The 26898-nt window shown below is 34.4% G+C and overlaps 1 protein-coding gene across 1 annotated transcript; it reads left to right on the top strand.

Moving 5' to 3' along the window:
• Positions 1-1118: 1118 nt before the first annotated feature.
• On the top strand, positions 1119-26221 carry LOC129234386 (progranulin-like). The gene is made up of 3 exons (XM_054868380.1): positions 1119-1140; positions 10512-10621; positions 25501-26221. Exons 2-3 carry the CDS (start codon positions 10513-10515, stop codon positions 26166-26168), a joined length of 777 nt encoding a protein of 258 aa, XP_054724355.1. The 5' UTR covers positions 1119-1140; position 10512; the 3' UTR covers positions 26169-26221.
• Positions 26222-26898: the final 677 nt, after the last annotated feature.

Raw genomic sequence — 26898 nt, forward strand, 5'->3', positions numbered from 1 at the left:
TTTCATATACAGTTGGCTCTCTGTTTAACGACTTTCAAGGGACCACAAAAAATCGTCCTTAAGTAGAAATCGTCCTTAAATAGAATGCTTTTAACACTATAGTGGACCATCTCGGACCGAGAAAAGCCGTCGTTAAATAGAGAAAAACGTTAAATAGAGCGTCGTTAAACAGAGAGTCAACTGTATATGTGCGTAAAAGTGTCACACGCGCAAATGGTTTGAGCCCTAACAACGTTAACATTGCAGGAAAAAGCAAGAACTACAATCATCTGTTTCGGAGTTAAAAAATGAGACAATCTTAAAAAAATAAGGGTTTTTTTTAATAAATATTTTTTAACGCACGTGTAGTTGTCTAAAAGGCTGCTAAGCGTCCCGTTGTGAGGAAAATAAAAAATGACCGCCATGTTGGTGCCGGAAGCCAAAAAGCGAAATGAACAAAAGGCGGAGAAATCATGATTTTTTTTTTTTTTTGTATTTACAGCCTTGACCAGTTTTGTTAGCTCCAAGTGGAAAGAAACCGTTTGCATGAGTGTTGCCTGCTTACACATTTTAGCAACTGTAAAAGCATTTATTTCCGCTATTTTTGTGAGCTTGTCGCGAAACTTTTGGCATCGCGAAATATTTTTTTCTCAACTTATAGTTCTGTTCGTATGAAATTCGCAACATTTTCAGCTCGCGAAATCGTCGAAATCTCCATTTTCACGGAAATTACCTCTAACGAAAATACATGCTTTAACAGTACTTAATTGAAAGTTTTTTAATTGCTTGTTCTGACTCCAACTATAACTGAGAAGTTTTAATTTGAAGATTATAATATTAAGCATGTTCTTCAAAATGATTTCGTATTTATTACACGTATCGTAAATAAGGGTTGTTCTTTCATAACAAAGTCTTTCTAATAGTTGAATAGCTTTTTTTTCTCCCAAGCTTCGTTTTTTTCTGTGTATCAAAACTTTGTCGAGGCCAAAGTAATATCCATTTTTTATCAGTAATTTTCTTAATCCACATGTGTACTAACGCAACCTTCGGTGAAGATAGACGAGAAAGAAAAGCAAAACCAGTTTCAGAAATCCTTGGTCCTTGTAACAAATGAAGGATATGAAGCATTCAGCTTACATAAAGGTTCAGGAAGAGTACCAGGTAAGGGATGTTCTCCTAATGGTTTCTCTAATTTTCATGCTAACGGTACAATATCACTGATCGGATTAGAAGTTAATATTTATACTACCTTCTTTTTCCCAAGTTTTATTAATAAACTAGTGGTACCCACACGGCTTTGCCCGTAATAGAAAAATTAAAAGGTCTTTTGGTTCGCCTGTATATTTACAAATAATGTATGGTGAATTTTCTCGCCAATTGGCTTGTACTCATGTTACGTTTACACGCTATGATAATTTCGTATCTCGCCAATTGGCTTCTGTCCATGTTACGGTTCCACGTTATGATAATTTCGTAATTTACTCGTCCATCTTATGATAGTTTTGTTCTTAAAATTGGAATAGAAAAAGAGCAAAATCGAATTTTCGAAAAATCGCTTCGAGGTGCACACCCTCATGCTACAAACTAACTTTGTGCCAAATTTCATGAAAATCGGCCGAACGGTCTAGCGCTATGCGCGTCACAGAGATCCAGACATCCTACAGACATCCAGACATCCTTCGGACAGAGAGACTTTCAGCTTTATTATTAGTAAAGATAAAGATTATTTAATTAATTTTTAAGTTTATGAATATGCATCTATCAAGCATAGCTCCAAATAAAAATTAAATTATGTATCTGAAATTAAAACAAAGGTGACTTTTTAAGACAACTTTTCTTACTCGTTTTTTTCCTTTAAATGAAAATTTTTCACTCAAAACGTTGGGTGTTTTTTAAAATTATTATTATTTTTTAATCAGTATGACAATCTTCAAAAGTTCTTTGTAACATTATCCCAGTTTGGGAAATTAAAAAAAATAGTTGCTGAACAAAATAGTTGACGCATGCCGTTCTGATATTAAGTCTTTACAACATTATCTATAATTTATTAATTTCTAAATAGTTAGCCATGCGTATTAAAATTCAAGAGTTTCTGAGATCCTTCGATGGAAAACAGTTGTTTGCAAAAAATATATTATATTTACATAAGATAATGTAGGTTGGTCCTCAGGGGGTTTTAACAACCAGTAGTACTAACCTCTATGAGTTAAATGCTTTATCTTAAAAATATTTGTTTCACTTTTCATAAAATACTTATCCATGCACAAAATCAAAGTCCAAAGCGCAAATAGCGATAAATATTGCAGATGTGTGTGTTTTAGATTTTGTATTTGTCAGACGTTTTTTGAACCTCAAGTTCACATCTTTTGCAAGAAAAAATTATTATTTCTTGTAACTTTAAAATGCTTGTCTGCAACTATTATTGCTATTTGTGCTTCAAACGTAATTTTCAACTTGATTTTTTTTTCTTTTTGCATTAAGGTCGACTATGGCCCATGCACTTGATAATTTTAATGTAGCGTATTTCTCTAAAAAACTTATACCAAAATTTCGTAATTACCAGTAAACGTTAGTAAAGAAATTTCGATATTTTACTGCAAATCTAGTTCTGTTAAAAATGATTGAAATATGTCTATGTATATCAAATGTTTCAATGTATAATTTCTGTTGCGGCCACATAGTTTCATGTTCGCCGTACATTTATCGTCTTTTTTAAAAAAGTATTTATTTTAAATAATTATTCTTTATTAGTTTCGGACTTAGTTTTTTTTTCCTGAAGTATTTCCTCTTTTAACTGAAAATTCCGACGACAAAATGTACTCCCTCATATTTGCAAATTTCCTTTTTCTTGGAAAATGCGCATACCATCTTATCGCTTCGCACATCTGGCATCATGACTTTCTCTATCATTTATATACAGTTAAAATTTTATTGCTTCTTTTAATTGCATTCATTCATTTTGAGTGTTACTTTACACGTACTACCTCCAACTGGTTATTTGATCAACCATGGCAGAAATAACTAAAAATTAAAAATTGTAGGACTTGAACATACAAGTGCTGTCTGGAAATGTTGTTTCGCCGGTGGGTAAAACACTTTCTGAGACATCTCCACTTTTCACTAGAGTCCTATTGCTGGAAATAAATAACGTCTTGGAGACGTCATACTGCAATAAAGCTGCAAACGAATGACGATCGGCAGACGCCTGATTACGTCTCAGAGATGGTTTGGGGTCAAAACTTCTCGGCCAAAACTTCGCTGGACAAAAATTCGCGGAATAAGCTTCCGCATGGATTGTCGCGCGGTCGAAACTTCGCCTGGACAAAACTTCGCCTGGACAAAACTTCGCCTAGACAAAACTTCGCCTATTCATAACTTTGCGAGGGTAAAACTTTGCGTATTCATAACTTCGCAGATGCAAAACTTATCTGGTTCATATTTTTGCCCTATTAGCAATCAACGAGCAAGTGAAAAATGTTTTTTTTTTTTTTTTTTTTTTGAGGAGGGGGGGTTTTATTGTTTGATGAAATCTAGGAACAAGTTAGCCACACACCATACAAGCAAAAACAACAACAACAACAAAAAAGAAGAACTTGATAGCAAATTGATTCTTTAATGTACTAAAGCATATCAGATGAATTGAACAATAAATTGATGTAAATTTAATAAAGAATTTTTTCCAAAATATTATAATAATTTTAATGTTCTATAGTTCACTAACTGAAATTTTTTTTATTACTAAACGATTTCGATATTTCAATATCCAAAATATTTTTCGCACAAAGTTTTGTCCATGTTAAGTTTTGCACACACGAAGTTTTGTCTGCACGAAGTTTTGACTGCGTGAAGTTTTGACCATAATCGGTGGAGTTTGTGCAAAACTATTTCACTTCCGAATACCAGTCTGAAATTTTATGTAGGGCTTATGTTCATATAAGAGAGCAAAAAATTACCGAGAGACATTTGATTGGAGGTCAAGATCTCCCTGTGAAAAATGTGTAGGAATAATTAAATTTTTATTTTCGGATAAAAACGTTAAAAAATAAAAATTAAAAAATGAAAAGATAAAAATGTGTTTATTACATCCCAAATAGCTGAGAAAAGACCCCCAATCTTCCTGTTCAAAAAATTATAATCGAAGAAAGAAACTGTACTTCATTTTTTGCAAGCTAAGATTCGCCATACTCAATATTCTACACTATTCTAACGAATGCTTGCAGGCAACTCAAACCCTGAAACTCAAGAAATGATATTCTCAAGAGGTAACAATAACACATTTACAGCCAGAAAGGTTAAATTAAGTGAAAAATCCGAGTTTTGAGCGCTTTTTGACGATTTTGGACCACTGTGTGTTGCCTAGATATGACATGGAAAGTTAGGAATGGAAATATTAAGACTGCATTCCTGCTCCGATACTGCATTTAAGATTTCAGAATCTGCAATGTTTTTCGTAGTTGGTGGCTCATATATTTCAATTTCTTGACAGATAACAAAGTTTGTATAGTCATTTGCATCAAAGTTGAGGGCCAAAATAACAAATTTTCTCCCAGACTGTAAGGATTTTGTTAGTTCTTTTGCTTTTTAGTATCTCTTGCCGAACGTAGCATCTTCCATCTCCAATCATTGCAAAATAATTTCTTGATGTGCGATGAAGCTGTTCTAGCTGCTGACAGTATTGACAACATTTTTCAAATCCTCTTTTAAGTATCTCGATCGATTAATAGTATCCCAAAGCTCACTTGTACTTAGAAACTGATATAACAAGTCAGTTTACGTCAAAATGACCGTTTTCTGTTTACTAAAGTTTGAGATTCTCAGTCTTAGACTAAAATTTGAGATTAGTCTTGCAAAATAATTTTTGAGATAATGAACCAAATGTTCGATATTTTTGCACTCGTAAAAACATCAACGCCTGGCATGAAATGGTGTAAATGGACGTTACTCTGACAATTTCAAAAGCATAAATATAATAATTTTCAACTGTAAGAAATACTCAGGATTAAACTATGAACTGTACCCTAGAGCTCTGCCCGATAACCTGTAGCTTGTGAACCGCATATGGATCATTTGAACTGTGCTTGGGGCTCTTGAGTACCTTAATAAAATTTAAAAAAAAAAGTTCCATCTGTCAATGTTTTGAGTATAATCTTTCATGTCAGCTCAATCGTCATATTTCAAAGTACATAATTTTCTTTGCAGAAATAACTTTGTTCTCAAATGCTTTTGTTTATACACTTTACCCCAAGATTCCCACAAACCGGGGAAAAAAAAAAAAAAAAAACTCCACAAGCCGTTTCTTCATGCTTGATGTGAATTAATGTGTTCATGTTCTAAATAGTTTATGTTTCAAGCAATTTATTTTTTGAACTATTATTCTGAAAGGAAGGAAAAGAGGTGGATGGTAATTTGTAATCTAGCCTTAACTACAGACAGGAATACGAACATGAAGATTAATACTGTTTTTAATATATTATTTCTGAGGGTTTTGTTTCATCTAATTTTTTTGTTTTTGTTTTAATGTTAGATGGTTTATTTCCTTTTTATGATTTTTAAAATCAGTAATAAAGATTTTTTATCAAAATCACTTTGCTGCGACGTAACATATCTCATTCCAATTAACATGATAGTGGTAAATAACGATTCACGTGATCAATTGATTCTGTGGCGGGCATGAATCGTTTAATTTTGAAGAAGCAACTTTTCTACCCGCGGTTGATTTCGAAAGTTAAGATTTTTTCCCTTCATTCGCGATAAAAATATACTATTTTAGGGCTCGATTTGCGAATTTCGACCACCATTCGGTGAACGAAAATTTTATCGGAATATGATGTAATTTCACATCACAGTGTTTCATCCCATTGAGTACCTTTTTTCACCCTGAACCATTTGAAAAGTTAATAAAAAGTAATGTATTCGTAAAGAAGAAAAAATGCAATTTTTTGACTCATTTTGCGAACTTTGACCGCCTTGCGGATCATGACGATTTTATCTGACCAACTTGAAATTTCACATGTAATTGTTTAGTGCTAGGTGGACAACTTTTCTCACCCTAACCTATTTGAAATTCAAAAAAAAAAAAAAAATCGATCCACCCTAATGTGTAAGTGGTGGTTTTTCTGGATTCTGAGGAGGAATTCGCCGGACATACAAGTGTCTTCTGAACAGGGCTTTCAACTTATGCTGCATTTACCCAGATTTTCCACCTCCCCACGTCTTCTATCTCTCGCTCGTAGATGAATTTTTTTAGGTCATGCGCACTCGGGTCTTAAAAAATGGGAAGGACAATTTTCGGATAATTTGGACATCGCGGTCACTTGAAGTTTGGATGATTGGGCAGTCCAATTAGTTAAAGTTTGGAAAATTGATTCTCGACTGCATTGAAAATGAACAGCGATAGTGAATCAGCATTTTGCCTAGATCGTTTTCGACAACCTTCCTATTTATTTTGGTTATTACCACTAAAAACATTTTCAGTAAAAACAAATGTCACAAACATACGTAAGATAAACTTGAGCCAGCAATTATTTCACTACTGTTAGTGCTCTTTAAAATTAGAGAAAAATATCAGAAAATAGTATAGGGTGTGTGTGTGTGTGTGTGTGTGTGTGTTCCCCCCCCCCCTTTTTTTAGAGCAATCACGATTGCTTATTGCTTTCACTTGACTGTTTTGATGTGCTATCATTTTATTTTCCCGCCAGCACCCTCTGCAGCATCACCGTCGACCGGATCCTCACGATGCTGCTCATCTAGCGAAAACAGTCTCCAGGTTGCATCCATGTCCTACACACACGCGCATACATACACAACTACACACACACACACACACACATACATACATACACCTACACACATACACAAACACATATACACATACACACACTCAAACACATACATACACACACACGCATACATATACAGACACCTACACATACATACAGACACCTACACATACACACACGCCTACACACAACTACCCACAACTCATGCCGGGACACAGACACAAACACATATGACTGCACACACATACACATTCCCCCCCACACAAACACTCATACACACAACTACTCACACACTCATACCTGCACGCAGACACAAACACACATGCCTACACATACACTTACCCCCTACACACAAACACACATACCCTACACACACACATAAACACACACGCCTACATACACACACACTCGTGATTGCGAAAAACATAATTTGAATTCAAAAGGTCAAAATTCAAATTAATTTTTCTTTTTTTTTAATTAAGTAAGCAGGAGGGAGAAGCGACAACGATTTTATCCAGCTGATTGGCGCACCATAATTACTATTTATAAGGCATTCATATTGCATCAAATTTTTAGTTTATGAAAGTGTTAGAAAAAGCCTGAAAGAAAAACTTCTTCACAAATTTTAGTTGATGCTGCCATCTACCGCTGAGAAATGCAAGCTATATCTCATTTTAAATAGTTCTTAATTTAACGTTGAACAATAACTCAGTTAAATACATATTTCAGACTTCAGATATGAGCAGACCCCCTCCGGAAAAATTATGAACTTTCGGAACCAATCGCAGTTAAATCTATTTTCTTTTTCGAATATATTTTTACGCTTTTTTCCGCCTTAACTTCATGTAATCATTGTTCTGTATATTTTTCAGAGCTCTTGTCTGGTTTTCGTTTCTTACATTATTATTTTGAGTTATGGAGATAAAATGCGATTTGTAATTCAACTAGGGATAAATATGTTAACACCGAATTTCTGCAACAAGTTTACTAATAAAAATAAACTTTTGAAGTTAGTGAACAAAACACCGTTAGCCGGAGTTCAAGTGAGTTAATTTCTCATATGAGTTGTATTTTCATGGCTTATTAAGATTCTAATTATTAACTATGGTTCGGGCAAACCTACCCTGGCAGCGTCATAAATGCTGTGTTTACGATCTGCGTGGCCTTCACAATGCTGCTTGCTTAAATTTGCCTCAATAGAGAAGTTTTTGATTTTTCATTTTTATATGATAAGTAACATGCATGAACATCATAAGTGAAAAAAAAATTGCGATACGATAAGTAGTTTTTTTTAAATTAATTTTTAAAGTTCAAGCGATTGTGACGTCAAATGGCACAGGAAGTGACGTCATGCGCTCTTCCGCCGCGGGAGAAGACGAAGGACGTGCAGTTGACTTCGAAGACGAAACGTAAGGCTTACCTCCTCGCGTTTCTGGAACATTAAACCTCTCATCCTCTCGGAAATATTCGAATACCATCATTGATGTTACTTGAGGAAGATTATTAGATTGTGCTTTAACGAATCCGGCCTCCATAGTGTGTTCGAAAGGATTATTGAATTTCTAAAAAATAAAAATATCAGCGCGCTCAAAATGTCCGTATCGAAAACAAGGGATCTTCGGCGGAAGGCTGCCCATTAGCGTGGATTTGCGCGTGGATTTTAAAAAATTCATTAAAAATCAATCACGGTGTTTTAAAATTTGGCGATGGTGAATTTTTTAGTTTTGAGGGTCAATTAACAATATCCAATAGTCAAAATATGAACATTTAATAGGTTGCAACTTCCCTATTGCTCTTTATCGGTCACCAGTCCCCGGCAGCACCCAAACACTTTCATTTATCGCAATCAATGCATTATTAATGCTTTAAATGTTATTATAATACCAAAAAAAGTATGCTTGCCATTAATACAGAAAAAAAAAACATCAACTAATTTCACTTGCACCAGTACTAGAACATTACACACCGCTCTTATTCATCCGTTCACTGTTCACCACATACTAAATACACCATCAGAGTCCATATGTGCGGGTTCAATATGGTATGAAGTATGCTGAGCACTAAATATTTTAGGCGTTGACGATTCGGCCAGAATGAAATGATGATTGCCCAAAATTTGGTGACTGTATGAAAATCTAAAGCGTCAAACGTTTACTTTCACTTCAAATAATTCTGCTAAATAAACGCAAGCATATTGTGCAACAAATTTATAAAACAGTGGTACTCCAAAATTATTAAAATGGACTGCAAACTATAGCTTTTGATCTATTTCAGTCTTTGCTCGAAGTTTTGAATGTTGACTAGTAAATTTAGACTTGAAAGTTTTGGATCAAAAGTTTTATTTGAAGTACTAGGGGGCTGCGCACCCTGCTCACTGACTCTCACCAACCCCCGAAGATTGCTTCGCAAGCTTATGTGAAAGTTTCAATGTTTGCATTTTACTTAATATAGCTTTGTAACAATATGAAATTCGTCATGTAAACAAAATTACTTAATGTGTAGTGTGTTCTCTTCCGAGAGTTAAGTAAAAGCTTTTTTATTCCTCATTAATGTGCTTTCTCTTTGAATTAAAATATTGTTACTCGTCCTTCAATCTCAATTATATTTAACGTTTTAGCTGGATATAGCACCGCGGACCCCCGGGTGTCCGCGGACCACAGTTTGGGAAACCTTGATCTATGTTTATAACTTCAATTTCAAAAATATTTATTGATGTTTCGTTAGTTTAAATAAATTATTCATTTTCGCATTTCCTCCCTGACAGGTCATAAATCCCCCGCCCCTAGCAAAAAGGCGGGTTTTAAAATTAGAAAACCTTTTCAGAGAAGACCTCCAAATCTCTGCCGAACATCACAAAAATCGTCTACAACTGCGTTTTTACGACTTCGATTATAAAATTATTCCAGGGGAGAGCCCTTGAACCTCTTTTCTTCCATACCATTTAAGATAGTAAAACAATTTTAATTTTTCAAGCTTCAATTTCGAGAAAAATGCCAGGGAAGATTCCTTGAATCATATCCCTTTACCTAATGTTACCCAAGTCATCCTAAATTTTCGCTCTTCAATCTCCAGTTCCAAAACACAATTTCGTGGGAAGACTTCAAAACCTCACCTCTCCCTAACTTTCGGCGTAAAACTATCAACAATTGCGTTTTTATTACTTCAGTTCTGAAGAATTTCCGGGGAAGACACCCCCCCCCCCTTCCCCTCCTTCGAGCTTTCCCCTTACATCATTGAAAGTCCTTTAAAATAGCGTTTTTTGAGCTCCAATATCAATGCGTGACTGGGAAGTTACGGACTTTGCTTCGGTTGCTGCGTAGTTTGTAAAGCAGTTTTGATGGCAGGCAGACTTCCCACAAATATGGTGCAATGTTCCTCCAACAGTTTGAGTTATAAAAAAAAAATATGCGCGACTTAGCCCAGAATTTATGTAACGTATACCTATTAACCATGGTAATATTTTACAAGATTTTTACATTTCAAAAATAGTTACCATACATTCGCTTTAGAATGCTTAAATGATGCAAAGAGAAACAAACAATATTGCCAACTATTTTTTTTTTTTTTTTTGTAAAATTATGAGTAGAAAACTAATTTCATAAACTTGTAGAGCGCAGCAGTAGACCTTCTAGTTGTGTTTTAATGTTTTTTTTTTTTTTTACTATTTGAAACTGTACTGGCACAATGTTAACTGGCGCAGCTCACAGTTACAATACTCGGCATAGTTTTTTCTAAAAATTGTAACTTTTTTAGGATGGCGCTGACTTCTATATTTTGGTGCGCAGTTGGTTATTTCGTTCTGGTACACATGGCGGTGGCACTTGCTGAATTTTCCTGCAGGAGCTCAAGCATTTGCAAAAATGGTAAGTCATTGGTATGATCACATAATTTAACCAAAAAAAAAAGACAGAGAAAGGAAAAGCATGCAAATAAATTTTCGTTCTCGCGTTAAAGTTTATTTAGAATCCTGTTTATTTTTATGATCAGGGTTTCAATTTATTTCAGGGACAATCTGACGCATCTAGAAAGGTGGATGAGAATTTGACATTTCTATGTATTTCTGTATCTGTTTGTCTGTTTGAGACAATGTAGCAACTAATCAAATGAACATACATTTTTTTGTTCAAACGGAGACTTGATCGAGAATGTTTTTATCTAGAGAGAGGTCTCATCTTTTTATAACTTAATTGCCAAAGATATTAATTAAATACCTCAAAAACTAGAGTTTTACTGATAAATTAGGTAGCGAAAGCATGCTTGCACATGCAACATATTAATGACAATCGAAAGAGCAAATTTTTCTGCTAGTAATGGAAGTTCTTCGGAACTTCCAATATATCTAGAACTTGAACTGTAATCTTTTCAGCAAGTTTTAATTACAAACTAAAGCTTTTTTCAAGCGATTGCTAACAATATAAGCCGACAAAGAAAGAAAGCTCAATGAGTAAAAAAAAGGAATCTGCTGCAAATATGAAATAATCTGCTTCTATTTGTTAACAAATAAAATATTTAATTTATTTTACTACGTAACTAAGACTTTTAAAAGGATGTTCAATTTGCCCTCTTGATTCGCCTTTTGCAAACATCAAATTTTGCTACGTATGGTCACTACTACTTTTACTAGGTCAGGTTGGTCAGCAAATTTTACTGGAATAATCAGCTTTTCGTGTTGACGTTCCTTTTAAATGTATTCAAATTTTGAGCTCAAAGTTCGCTCAAAGCCCTGATTTAAAAAAAAATCACAATAAACCACAATAAACCACACCGCAATAATATCAATAAACCACATAACACTTTTGACCTTTTTTAGGAAGTATTTCAGACTAACTATATATTCACGATATGAATTATTGCTCAGCATATTTCTCCTTTAATAAAAATATTCGCTTTTATAGTAACTGTGTTCAATAAGGAATAAAAATTTTAAAAGAAATATTTTAGCATATGATCCATTCACGGGAACCAGTTGCTATGGATAGACCATTGAGTTTCCATCTATAGACCACATTCTCAAATAAGAAAATCAAACCGTAAAGTATAAATTGTTATTACATGAGATAAACAAACACTACAAATAATAGTAAGTTATTCAAAAGAGAAAATTGGTTTTTTAAATTATGTTTTATTACAGGATAAACATAAAAACACCTCAGACTCACACAACACAGCTGTTTTCACCACACCTCGCTCACCACTTAATATTTTCTAACACGTGACTTACTCTTCTTAGCTAAAATTTCATGGGGCCTCTTTTGAACAAATGGGAGTCTTGTTTCATCCAAGTTCAAAAATGTTGCTCCACAAAGATTTTACTTGACGACAAGGACTTTGCTATAGCACGTTGCGTGCCTTCAGTAATCCACTGGCTTTATTTCACTTATTTTGACATTTTTCTCGAACAACAAACGTACTTGAAACTGTTTTAAAATTTAATTTAACAAATCGACTACATAACTTTTGAGGTTGAAAATATAATAACTAAGGGAAGTTTCCAAAACCTTTTTTAAATAGATTTTTTTTCTTCATTATCACATTTATTTAAAAAGATTAGTCAATCATTAAAGATAAATAAGCTGAAACTAATAATATTTGTAAGACTCTATGAATAAACCACTTTGTTAGCTGGTTCATTTGTAGAAACACCTAGTGGTTCAATGATAGCAACTGCGTCATTTTAAATGTTCTCATAGTTGTCACTGCTGTGACGACTCACGATGAAACTTTAAATATGGGGAATTGCATTTGAAAATGCACTCTTTCAAGTCAATGTTCCCATTTAGTTGTTCAGTAATATTCAAAGCATGTAAAAACAAAATGTAAATGTCAATCATTAGTAAGTAAAAAGTAGAAATCCTATTTGAGCGTTTAACAATATAATGTATTGATTCAAGCGCCTTGACGATTCTGCATTGAACTGCTTTGAGAAAAAAGAAGACACTAAAACTGATTTCGTACCTGAGAAAACTCTGGTGGGAAAATATCTTCGAAATCCAGTAATGGATTTAATTAATAATCTTCCCCTATATACATTAATTTCTGTATTCAGAAAAGTTTTACGTCATTAAAACGGGCAATGATGATCATACATAACTGAACAAATTTTACCTATCAAAAAGCTGCAAGATTAGTAAGTTCATACCAGGTGGTTTGATAATAAAATAAAAAAATAAGCAAAAAAAAAAAAAAAAAACTGTATGGTGCTCCTTAGTATCGTTGACGCTCAGCGGGAAGTAAAAATACTAAATGCGTAAGAATAAATGAATAAAGTAAAAGAGATAGGCGAATCAAGCCTTGCGTTCGACGAACCTCACCGGTCGACCGGTAAGTAACCGGTTACTAACCGCAGCGTTCTATGATCAACCGTTACTGCACCGGTTACCATTCTAAGCAGTTGATTGGTTGATTGGAGCACGTGATCAATAGCTGTCACGTGATTAACTAACCGGTCGCTACCGGTCGTGCTCGTCGAACGTAAGCAAGAATGGCTTAAGTTTTCAGTTTCTATGGAGGGAGGGGGGGATATGCAAAGAAAATGTTTCATTTTTCATGTTTTCCATTCCGGAAAATTTTAACCTTAATTAAACATTTCAAACTGGATGTATTACATGGAGAAACTAGCTGACCCGTCAAACCTTGTTCTGCCACACAATTTTTAAAGCTTCAGACATTGTAGTGTCCGTGAAAAAAATTAAGGACACAAGATTACAAAAAAGTCAGGACACTTAATATTCTTTAGTGTGTGTTTGTTCAATGCAGCAAAAAAAAGGCATCGTAAAAAAATACCAAATTCTTCATTTTAATTACATAATTTCTTGTCTGAAGTTCGATTTTAATCCCATTAATTTATCAACAGTATTGGCGATATCTTAAACTACAGGGTGCGGCAAAAATTTTGGATAAAGTTTGCACCATCGAATGGAAGTAAACTAATTTCGTTTTAATGAGTGCCTTTATTTATTTTTGTATCTCACTTTATTAGAAATTAATTTACAATATATCTCCCAGTTTATGTATTGCTTTTCGGTTTCATTAACAATTTTAAACAAAACACCTACTTTTTTTAAGTTGTCTAACCAAGGAGAACGACAGTTCGTTTGCTTGTTGTGCCTCAGCAAGCAGTATTAGATGCAATGTGCCATTTCAAGTGGCTTGGAAATGATAGTCGACGTCCAATAACTGTATAAAAACGAACATTGAACATTTCCGTTAATCGTCAGGCCATCCAATAGTAAGTTCCAGAAATCCTTGGTTTCCACAAGAAAAGTCGTTCGTGAGACGGGGTAATTTGTGACCGATAAGTGCGACTAAGGGCAAAAACAGAGCTCGGACAGAAGCTATACTAGTGCAAAAAGTTCAGCCTTTTTCTGAAGGAAACAAATTCGTGTGACTCCAAAGAAGCAAGAAACGTTTGAGGCGGGCCGCAAGTTCGCGCCAGAAAAGATATACCTATTACTGATTTACCGTTCAAGGTTCCAACCAACTCATAACCCCCAGAACGATAGGATTTGATCGGAAGAAATTCCAAGCAACTTAGAAAATGTTAAACATCGCCAAAATCCGAAGCCAGGCTTGGTCTGTGATAGAATCAGCACTAGCGACAAAAAAAAAAAAAATCTGTTTTTTTTTTTTTTTTTTTTGGATAAGGGCCGTAAAATGAATCAAAAAGTGTACCAAAAGGGTATTTTTGCAGATGTTGTACTTCTGTGAGCCTAAGAGCTCTTCAACGGTGTAGACTGGGCACTTCAATTAGACTCCACATCAGTTCATATGGCCAAAAAGACAAGAGTGGTGCAAGGCGCATTGTTTTTGACATGATATCATCCATAGATAGGACATTCTACTCGCTAGATCTCAATTCCATTTATTACACCTATGCTCTATTTTTGAGCCAAAGGTCTACCCTAAACTACACAAAAGTTTGGATTCTTTAAACCAATTGCTTTAGAAGGAATAGGATTGATCACAGACAAGACTTGCGGCCCTTGGCTGAAAATTTCAACAAGCACCTCTGTATCACTGCAAAAGGCGGTCAGTTTGAAACCAATTAAACTTATTGACTGCTAAAGGTCTACTCATAATTTTACATTATAATTTTTTTGCATTTTGTTAATTCATTTATTTTTAATAAAGTTATAACGAAAATTGTTTCTCCTGGTTTTTTCGCCGCACCTTGTACAACTGCATTTGTGACAAAAAGTTGTAGCTATTAACATTGTCTTTTTAATTTCACGCGCTTGATTATTTAAATTTAAATAAAATATCCTATAAATATTCCAAACTTATGTTCACATAATAAATAAATAGCATTAATTTCAAGTTTTTTATTGGAACAAATATTAAGACATTACTCCGTGTTTAATATGGAAATTAATAATTACATTTGTCTGCTACACTACTAATAATGCAGCAAAAAAAAAAAAAAAAAACCTGAAATATTTCTCAGATCATGAGACAAAATAAACTGTAGCCGAAAGAAGCCTTAAAACCATTAATTGTCATCCGCCGCAGGTGGCACAATGCCATTTCATGAGGTGGAGCCCCCTAGTTTCATATCAGTTCGTGTAGTTATTGTATTATTATTCTTTCATAGAGGGAAAAAAAATGATCTTTTAACGCATTACTAAAATCAAGAGTATATTTTGTCAGTTTTGAGAAGTTGCCTTTTCTGGCGCAAGATATTCAAACCTACCCCCATATGTGCACAAAATAATACAGATTTGGTTATCGATGTAAATCGCATACCTTTCTCATCCATGGCTCTACAAATACTAAGTGTATATAAAGTATTCGATATGTGACCATTATCTATTTCAACAGGTCATTGTTTAAACTTAACGGTAACTTGGGCTACCTGCATTTTTCACATCAATATTCTTCAAATTATTTTGCATGAGTAACTTTGCGTAATAACTAGAGTTGTCATGTCCGCTGAGGGTAATAGCAACTATTTTTTAAGTGAAGAAATTCATTAGGGACTTTGGAGAACTTGAGAAAGTTACAACGAATATACACAATATAGCAAAAAGTATTGGATAAAAGAGAATCCGAATAATCTGATGACATAGAAAGTAACCAAAAAAAAACTGAAATAATCAGGCATACCTTTTATTCTAGCATATATATATATATATATATATATATATATATATATATATATATATATATATATATATATATATATATATATATATATATATATATATATATATATATATATATATATATATATATATATATATATATATATATATATATATATATATATATATACATACATACATATATATATATATTAGGGTGTCCCGAAAAAATTTTTTTCCGTTTTTCTTAATGCAAGACCTCTCAAAATTTGCGAAATCGATCGTAAATTACAAAAATAATTTAAAAAATAGAATAAAACTATATCTTCAGGGCTCTACAGATCGTCAAAGTTTTGAAAAATTTTCATTTTTATGGCAACTGAAAAAGAAGTACTGTGAATAAGTTATAAATTTATTGTGAAATAAAAGCTCGACAGCTGAAATAAAAAGATCGTGATTCGTAATATCAACACGAACAGAAAAAAAAAAAAACATATCATGATTACTACTGTAAATGCCTATATGGGAATAACCCCCATTTCCGCAGTAGAATCGTCCACGAAGCTTGGCGCCACGTCTCGATTTGCATACAACAATATGTTACTGACGACTTCGACTTTGTTTGGTTTCAACTTGCTAATTCCTTTTACTTGTTTCGAGGGCTTTCTTGGCTTGACTCACGGGTGTTTTCTTCGTAGCCAAAGTAATTTTAATGCTATTAAAGTACAGTTGCAATTGTTAGTGTTATATGCCGATTCTGTTAGTTTTAAGTAATGAGTTCGAGACGTAGTGAGACCAAAGACCATATAGCTTCGCATAAGACTGGACACTCCCGTAGAGATCAATGCTTTCGCGTTTTCTCCCACTTCAATGAAAGTCGTTGAGCACATAAAAAAAACTTCACAGGCGTGTTGGCGATTGAATTTTGGAGGAAAAAATGTTTCATACTGTGTGCAGCGATTAATCGCCAAGTTCAGCCACTGTGCGTCGTGCGCCGTGTGCCGTGTTTGAATCAGTTCTTCTCCCCTCCCTCTGGCGAAGGGTGGTAATTATATGGGCATTTAAGCCTCAGAGAGGGTCATTAAGAAAAAATGAAAGCAAATAAATAAGCAAAAGGAACACAGAAGTGTGTTGTATCAATAACAGACTGTTTACGAAGATGCAAAGATCTTTCTCATTTCTTTTTTTGCTGTTTTATTTATTTTTATTTTCCTTTTTTACTGCCTATTTATTTTTATTTAATTCATTGACTTTGTATTTATTTACTTTGTGAAGCGAATGCAGAGATGTATTTTCATTTTTGTCACAATTTTTTAACTTATAAATTTTATAATTTCTCTATTCACATTATAATTTTTATTTTTTTCATGTCAACAAATCTTGTATTACATTACAATTAAGTTCAAGATGTCAAACTAGCAGAAAGAAAAAGATGAAAATATAATGTATTTAAGTTAAGGAAAAAGTGTTTGAACACAACGTGGGCTTATAATCTGCCGACGGTTAGAAAAGGGTTATGATCCCCATGACTCTCCCCTCGTATCCCCCTGTTTAATACCGAATATTGATCGCGTCAGGGCCGGATTTAGAAGAGGGAAGGCGGGGCAACTGCCCCGGGGCCTCCACAGCAAAGGGGCCCCCACAATAAAATTTTTACAAAATATCCTTTTTTTTTTGGTATTTCTACAAATGATTGCACAAGATAATATTATTATGGATATATCAGAAAGGGGGGGGGGCTCCACTCCTTCGTTGTCCCGGGGCCTCCACACTTCCAAATCCAGCCCTGGATCGCGTGAATAACAAATAATTTAAAAATAGAATGGCTAAGTATTTTGTATTCAGTTCAGATAAAATTATCGACGAAACTAAAGTATTATTAATGCATATTTTTTAATTTTTCGCTAATATTTTAGGTATTTTGAAGAGTATTTGCTGTTAATGATTTTTTTAATGCACATTACACGACTCTATTCATAAGCTTCTTGTACTTACTATTAAGGAATCGTGTTCTATCACGTGTTTTATCCTTCCAGCTGGTTTCCAAGTGTAGCAGGAAAACAATGTTTTAAATGGGGTGGTTTCCTTCAGTCAAAAATACTACTTTTAGTCATTGAAATGGATAGAATGAGCGAAAAAAAAACATGGACCCAAAAAATACTTTCATTTTCCCAACAGTTATTTTTTAATTAATTTTTTTAAATGCCAGATTTTACAAACGAGGCGTGGTCTAGATGACGTCACAAATGATGCACTTTTCCGCATCTTTCTTCGCGTTTCCACGTTCTGATAGTCAAGCAGCGAATTAAAATTGTGCTCTTCGCTTGTTGTCAATCATATCGTTGCCAACACACGTGAGTAAAGATGCGAATTAAATATTATCCACTGTAAATGGCAACATTGAATGGCATTTCATCATTTGCGATGTCACACGACAGAAACGTAAACAATGAAAGCAGACCGATTTAAGTAATTTTTAAAAAATATTAAACTTAAACAAATTATTTAAAAAATGATCAGATCCAATGTTTTCAAGTATGCTCTTTCAGAAAAAAATGCTTTTAAAATTTTGGAAACGACCCCATTATAATTATTTCTGAAATCCCTAGTTACTTACGGTTCCTTATTTTCCTTCTGTTTATGTTTAATTCCTTACATTCAGTCGAAGCGTATTTCAGATGTTTAATAGACAGCTATTAGATTTTTTTTTCCCTCCTTCCATGGCATGGGATTCAAGAATACTTACACAACAAAGTTTAATAAATTAATTCCGTTCTTTAATGTTATACCCTTTGACTTGGCGAAGGTTTTTCAAAAAATAAATAAAAATCATTACAAAATACTAATAATTATCATTAAAAGTATCAAACTTCTAAAAAGTTTTTATACATCTCATTAAATTAGGGTAGATAAAGCAATACAAATAGTTTAGTTCTCATTCTCCATCTGTCCCAGCGCCTATACGTTGCTATCTGAGCCGTACAATTTTGCTTTCCCTCCTCCAGGAGCGTGCACAGAAATTTCGTGGCCCGTCACAAATGACTTTTTCGGGCCCCTCTCCATATTGTTTACCCGTATTTTCACCCCTAGTCATAAAAATATTGGGCCCTCTTCAGGCTCGGACCAACAGGTGTTCCTTCTCCCCCCTGTGAACGCCCCTGCCTCCCCCCCCCCCAAACTCTTATAAAACTTACACTGCACCGATTTCGAGCCGGGGACTCTCCAAGGACCGGGCCCCAAGTTTCTGATTAGGCTATTATCTGGTTACCAAGATGTGCCAAATTCAGCTCCTTGATACATTCTGAGTAAAAAATGTAAAAATCATGATTCTCGCGTTCTTGCAGCACATTTTTCCAAGATGATTTTTTGTGACTGATGTGTTGCTCTTTTTTTAATATCGGATTCAGTAGTTTGGAAGTTCCTCTGCTATTCCACCACATGGGATTTCAATTCGACACAGGCTCTTAACTTGACAATGTTCTTATGGGATGAGAACACCTAAGAAGTTTTTTTGTGAAGGAAGTAAATTAGTGTGGTCGACGATAAGAGTTTATAGATTCTTTTGTGTGAAGCCCAGGGTAGGAAAAACTCTTCTGCCCCTGCTTCTGCGCTGTCTTCGGCTGCGAAGGAGAAAGGACAATAATAGGAGATAACAAAGAAAAATTGGTGACAATGAGGCAGATAAGCAAAGCTGTGGACAAACGCGAGAAGATTTCACGCAAACGGCTACTGCACTTTGAAATACTGATTTACACCCTGAAGATGAACTCAATCCTTTGAAATTTGAATGCAAGGCAGTTCGGTATGGAGTTAATGTTAGCAAGCGTAAGTATAGAATTATGAAAATAGTTTTGAAAGTCTTGTGATTACAAAGAAAAAAAAAAGTAGGTTTCATCCACAATTACGGGGTTGCGTGACATGAAATTTTTCAAAATGTTAACTGAAATTTTAAACTTAAAAATATGTTTTTCCAAATTAGATTTATCAACAAATTAATTAACATTTACGCAATTCATGTACATACGTGTGCGTGTGTTTTCCTTTCAAATTTCACGAAATCGTAATTCTAAGCGAAGGAAATTTTTCAAATTGAAGTCGTAAAGTGCGAAAAATGCCAAAGCAAGCCATCTTTTGTAACAAAGTATAGAAATTCGAAACACTCTTCCTGGCATTCATTTGAATTTTGAGGTCTTGAATTCAAATTACGGCCGCGATAAAAACCATTAGTAGAAACAAGAAATCCAATGAGCAGGATCTCAAACTAACCCCCACACTCCCTTAGTTCTATTTTTACTATTTTTTCTAAAAAAAAGTCTATGAAATAGTTTTAAAAAATCAAAATTTTTTTGGGAATAACGTTTTGAAATTTCCATCCCGTTCGCTGTTGCGCCCCTGGAGAGAGTTACTCCGGCCAATCCCTATTTACGCCACTGTTTACAAAGATTACTTTCACAAATTTCTCAAATGTAAACTATATTATTATACACAGGTATACCATTATTATATCAGGAAACCCATAATTTATGGAGCCGTCTCATATTTTGGTGCCCGGGATGATCCCCCCGCTTGCTCTCCTCTTCGCTGCACTATTTTGCAGAAGTTGATAAGGTTTAAAAAACTTCTCAGTCATCGACTACATTACTTAAAATTTTTTATCTCGCAAGATTTCCCTTCAATTTTCACTATGAAGTGGGCGACAAATTCGTTAGATTGAATGAATTTACAATTATTTTTTAAATTCTCACTCCTGTTAATTTTGTACTAGGGGGCTCCACTCCCTGCTCGTTTTGTTCGCCAACCTCCGCTCGCCACTTGTGGCGCGTAACGATTGGTAATTTTAATGCTTACTCCTTGGTGTCCTCGGGACATACAGGGTTCATGATATTCTCAAGACTGGATGTTGAAAGCCCAAAGCGGAATGGCTTTCTCTGGATGTTCGATATCCAACGAGACCAGTTTCGACCTGAGACATTCCTAATCCAGAGGAGATTGGGTTAAAAGACACACAGACAAATGCGTGTTTACCTAAAAATTTATTTCTCGTTAAAAAAAAAAATGTCTACAAAACTGATTCATTTTAAATCTTAATGTAACTTTCTTGAATTTTTAGATCTCTTCTATTTCAATTTATTTTTCTTTTACTTTGTATATTAATTGGGTTAAAAAAAACGAACTATAAGTCAAATAAATACTTATGTGCAAAAAGTAAAATGAGAAATAACAACGCCAAATAGCACACTTTGCAGATTACTGCAGATACGTGTTTCGGCGTTACAAATGAATGTCCTTTTCAATGCAAAAGAAATGAGCTTATGTTTGAAAAAACATCGGAGAAATGGTTAGGTTTCTTTTGTCGGGTGTCTTTTCAACCAAAAGCTCATTTCTTTTGCATTGAGAAAGCCGTCCATTGTAACGCCGAAACACGAGTCTGCAGTAATCTGCAATTCAGTCTGTTTGACGTGGTTATTTAATTTTCACAAACAAATGGGGTGGTTTCCTTCAGTCAAAAGTAGTACTTGTAGTCACTGAAATCGATAGAATAAGCAAAAACTATAACTTGGACCCAGAAAATACTTTCATTTTCCCAACACTTATTTTTTAATTATTTTTTTTAAATGTCCGATTTTTCAAACAAGGCGTGGTTTTAATGGCGTCACAAATGATGCAGTTTGCCGCATCTTTCACAACGTTTCCACGTTGTGATAATCAAGAAGCGAATTAAAATTGCGCTCTATGCTTGCCATCAACCATATCGTTGCCAATACACGTGAGTAAAGATTTTTGTTTAAAATATATTTTGATATTTGATCTATTACTGCATCTTTTTTTTGGCACAGTTTGATTTGATCAAGAAGAAAAAATTTGAACTTAAAATTAAAAAATTCTTAGTAGTTCACAACATCATTTTTTTTTTTTTTGTTTGTTCGCAAAAACTTAAAGCATTAATAAGAAAAAGCGTTGGAATTAAAGGGGCGTGTAGAAAAATTATTTTGTTTAGTTTTAGTTTTTGACAGCCCACTCCAAACGTATTTGTACTTTAGACTTTCTATGGCATTATGAAGAACACATCGCCGCTTAATCAGCGTCCCGTTAAATAGATTTTCAAAAGAATGGGAAGAGGATGTAAATTGAGTTTCAAGATTCCGTAGATAACATCTGGAATCAATTAGGTTTTGTTATCATTGTCGCGGGAACTGAAACCGGTGGTTAGTATCCCCGTCCTTTCTCCCCACTTTTTCTAAGAATTCTTAGTGTTGTAACCTTTACGCCAATTCCAAGAATCTCCAGTTCAACTTGGCGGCTATAGCTCTGAATGTCAGTTTTTTTCAAGCACCAGTTTTCATTCTACTTACGCTAGTTTTCCTTGCCATGCGTAAAAACCGGTCGTCGAGTGTCCAATCTTCACTAGTTCTATTATCTTTGGTGAGACTACTTGTGCTATACTGGGACCCTACAAGGAACTTGATGATCGGAAGCTACCTACAGTAAAAAACGTCATAAAATTTATTTTATTTGTCAGGAGCGAACAGAAATGTATGCATAATGGAAAGGACCCTTCCAGTTCAGATATATATATACAATTGTTTCTGAAAAAAATCAACAGTATTTGGACAAAACTTCAATTCCAATCGTAACTAAGGAACGAGTAATTCAATTATTAAAATTCTATTTCGAAAAGTACATCAATTTGAAACGATACCCCAGAAACAAACGAAGTGGTAGTTTTGAAAATAAACTGAAGTGCTTTTTAGAGTCATCTGAGAAGCTCTTCGACGTTGCGGCTTGTAAGTGCCCTATATTTGAGTCTTGTTCGTGTTTAAAACCTAAAAAAGTTCCCATCAATGAGAGAAGTTTCTTGTTGGATCAAAGAAATGACAGGAAAATGGTGATAAGAGGTGTCAATAAGAAAGAAACAGCTAGATTAATGAAACAACAGCAGATAAAACTTGAAAGGGCAGCAAAAAAGTCTTCTACTGAAAATAACGATTCTGTCTCTGCAAATTTTGATGTCGATGCGTGAATTTTCTCCAGAAACGTATCCCATAACAGAGACGAATACGGCCTCTACAGGGACACCATCAACTTCAACGACAAATAGTAATACACTGATCTTGCCAACAGTTGCTAAGGTCTGTGATAGATACGGTTTGTCGACGCGATCTGCTGCTGCTGTTGCTTCTGCAGTTTTAGCTGATGTTGGCTTGGTTTCAAAAGAAGATTTAACTCTAGTTGTTGATAAAAACAAAATCCACAGAGCCGTAGCTAAAGCTCGGAAAGAAGCTTCCAAAGATATTGGAAGTATTGTTATAAAAAGCATTTACTTTTATGGACGTAAAGACAAGACTCTGATAAATGAGAAAATAGGAGCTCGTTACCATCGCATAGAAATTTTAGAAGAGCACATCTCAATTTTAGCAGAACCCGGATCAATTTATTTGGGACACGCATTGCTTCTAATGCAATTCTAACTTCGATTACAGCTCTATTAGAAGGTCAATGCTTGAATTTAGAAGACGTGATTTGCGTTAGATGTGACGGAACTGCAATAAACACCGGTTGGAAGGGTGGCGTGATTCAATATTTAGAGGAGTATTTGGAAAGACCATTGCAATGGTGTGTGTGTATGCTTCATGCCAACGAATTACCCCTTCGTCATTTATTCTTGACCTTAGATGGTTGCACTTTGGGTCCTAAAGAATATTCCGGACCTATTGGAAAACAGTTAGCTGGTTGTGAAAATAAAATGACATTGTCTTTTTGCCCGGTGGATGGTAATTTGCCTAATTTGCCGAAAAATGTGGTTGATGAACTAAGCACGGATCAAAAATATCTTTATGAGATTTGTCAAGCTGTATCAACTGGTTTCTGTAGTCCTGAGCTGGCAAATCGTCAACCTGGAAAAGTGGCGCACTCGAGATGGCTTACTTCTGCTAATTGTATACTCAGACTTTATGTAAGTACTCTTAATCCAACAGAAAATTTGCGATTACTTGTTAACTACGTGGTTAAAGTGTACGCTCCAGTTTGGTTCTTAATCAAGCAAAAGTCATCTTTTAAGGAAGCAGTCAAACATCTTTTTCAAATGATTGTGTACTCTCGATTTTTACCCGAAAACTTGAAATCTGTTGTGTATTCTGTTTTCGAAAGAAATGCTCTTTTTGCGCACCCAGAAAATCTGCTGATCAGTATGTTGTTTGATGATAGGGAGCACATTTGGGAGTTAGCATTACGAAGAATAAAAAAAGCTAGAGTGGCTGAAAGTAGCACTAAACGCAGAATATTTAAAACACCAAAAATTAACTTCTCTGCTAAAGATTATACGGAAATAATTGTCTGGCAAGAGTGTCAGTTTACAGCACCACCGGTTCTTCGACATATTTCTTACGAGAACCTTCAAATGATGACAAAAGATAATAGCTTGAAAATCATTGACTTTCCTTGCCACTCACAATCTGTGGAAAGATGTGTTAAACTAATAACACAGGCTTCACAAAGTGTTACTAACGCTACTTCTAGAGATGGCTTCGTTAGAACCAGGTTGCAATCTCGCGCAGAAATGCCAAATTTTGGACACAAAAATAAGTTTAAATTCTAAACTTTTGTCATTATTTATAAACTGTAGTTTGTTTATTTTGTTTTCTTGTGCTTTGTTTCATTAGTTTCTTAAATAAAATGCTTTCTAAACTTTATTTTTGTATTTTTTAAATCATATCGTTTAGGTCTGTCAAAAATGTAAAATATGCAAAACTTCAAAGAGCGGTAGAGCCCTCAAGATGACACGCAATTCCATTTTTTTTTACCTTTTTCGTGATCTGTGAAAAATTTCGCAAATTTTGACACCTCTCGTGATAGTGTAGCTCAAAATTTTTTTTTCTCATATATGGACGGGACACCCTAATATATATATATAATGAATGATTGAACAAGAACGAAAAATTCTTTTAAAAGAAGGAAAAAATGAAAAAATCCCAAAATACCCTGGGGCCTCATTTTTAGTGAAGTTCATTTTGGTTGACTTGTACAGATTATAAATACAAAATATGATAGTGTTTCTTTATATATATATATATATATATATATATATATATATATATATATATATATAACAAAAAACGTAGGATTGTTTCGTACAATGCACTTTATCAGTTTCATCACTATACAGTTCAATGTAGTGATGTCGGCTTGACGCTCAATGTAAGCCATAATACTCGCTAGATTGTTGTAATTGCAAGAGTTGTACATTTAATGAACATTAAAATCGAATGTTTAGTGCACAAATTTCCAATCTCATAATTAAAAATTGTTATTTGTGTGAATATAAAACATCTAAGACTCTGCAAATGTGATCCAGATAAACAGGTACCGGATAAACGAGGTTCTACTGTACTTGTTTCAATTTGTGACATTTGAACATTGTTAAAAGCAACGAAATAGCTTCTATATATGTTTCGTATTAATTCGTATTATTTAAAAAAATATTCGTGCTTATTTAAGTTTTTAACAAAAAAATATTTCGTTGTTACACCATAATATCAGAGTCTTAAAATCAAAGGGTTTATTAATTAGTTCATCAGCTTTAAGTATTGATGCCTCACTTATATAGTGACCATTTTTTAATGTAAACTAAAATATAAAATTCAATTTTCCTTCCTTTTTTTCAGAAAGTGACGTATGCTGTGAAAATGCAAATGGAAATCAGTGGTGTTGCCCAGAGACTAAAATATGCTGCAACGAAGAGACTGGATGTTGCTTGTCCCGAAATCAGGAATCTCAAGGCAAACAGAAGGCACTGTTCAAAAGAAAAATTTTGAAACAAACTAAGAAGCCAACACTTTTGGACAAGTTTAAAAGACATGAAATCAAATTTTTAAGTTTGACACCCAAATACAAAAAATGTGATAAAGAGGGAATATTTTATTGTCCGGAACAGGAAACCTGTTGCGAATCTTCTTCGGGTCTTTGGAAGTGTTGTCAGTACGAAAACGGGACTTGCTGTGGAGACAAAGAGAACTGTTGTCCTGCCAATAGGACGTGCGACGGAGAAGGGTGCAAAAAATTAGGTCCAAGCTTTGAGAACGTCCAAGCTCCAGGAGAATTTTGCCCTGACCAAAAACAGGTGTGCCCGGACACTTTCTCCTGTTGTTTAAATGGCATCGAAACGTATGGGTGTTGTCCGTATAGGGATGCTGTTTGCTGTCCAGATCTCCTGAACTGCTGTCCCCCGTTGACGGAATGTGACATCGTAGAGAAAAAGTGTGTTCCATTTCGGCATCAGACTGGGCAGTATACCAAAAATATACCTTTCACAAGGCTTCGTATGAATAAATAACTGGCTGTTGGTTTTTCTGATCTTTACTTTTCAAACTTTTGTGCCAATAAAAAAAATATTGGAATTAAGTTACACTTCTAATAAAGTACTACTATAAATCAGTGGTAATTTTTCATCAAATAAAGTAACTTATCTCAGAAAGTCATTTTATCCAAGAGTTTGAATAAAATACACGTTAAAATATTTGAAGCCAAATTCATGAAAACACTATACGTATGATCCAGAAAGTGTTCGACAAAAGGGGACACGTGCCCGTGTTCAAAAAGAGGCTAAAGATTTGCAGTGTAACCATCAAATTATTTGCAATATTATTCCAGTGCTTGGTAAATTTCGCAAAAATAGTATTCCTTATAAATTTTCACACTTTTTCACCTTTTTCGAAACCTCTTTTCTTTCAGCTTTAAGGCAATATAGAACTTGAAAACATCAGAAAAAAAAGAAAGAAAGAAAAAAAACCAGTTCGGTACTAATTATAGTCAGCAAAAACGAATTTAAATATGAAATATAAAAAATAGCCTGATTCTTGATTGATCTATAGTACACTGTAAAATAATTCCGAAACGGTACTGAGTATTTCCATGTTACGTTTCGGGATTTTAATGATTTTTATCCACTTCCTGGAAAAATCAAGTATCATTGTCAAAAAGTTTCCTGAATTGCTACAAGTGCAGAGTTCTCACAGTTGCGAAAAATATTCTTAGCTCCCAGTGTCAAGATTGACTGAGCGCAT

Source organism: Uloborus diversus, chromosome 1 (assembly GCF_026930045.1).
Source record: "Uloborus diversus isolate 005 chromosome 1, Udiv.v.3.1, whole genome shotgun sequence".
In the NCBI taxonomy this organism is placed as follows: Eukaryota; Metazoa; Arthropoda; class Arachnida; order Araneae; family Uloboridae; genus Uloborus; species Uloborus diversus.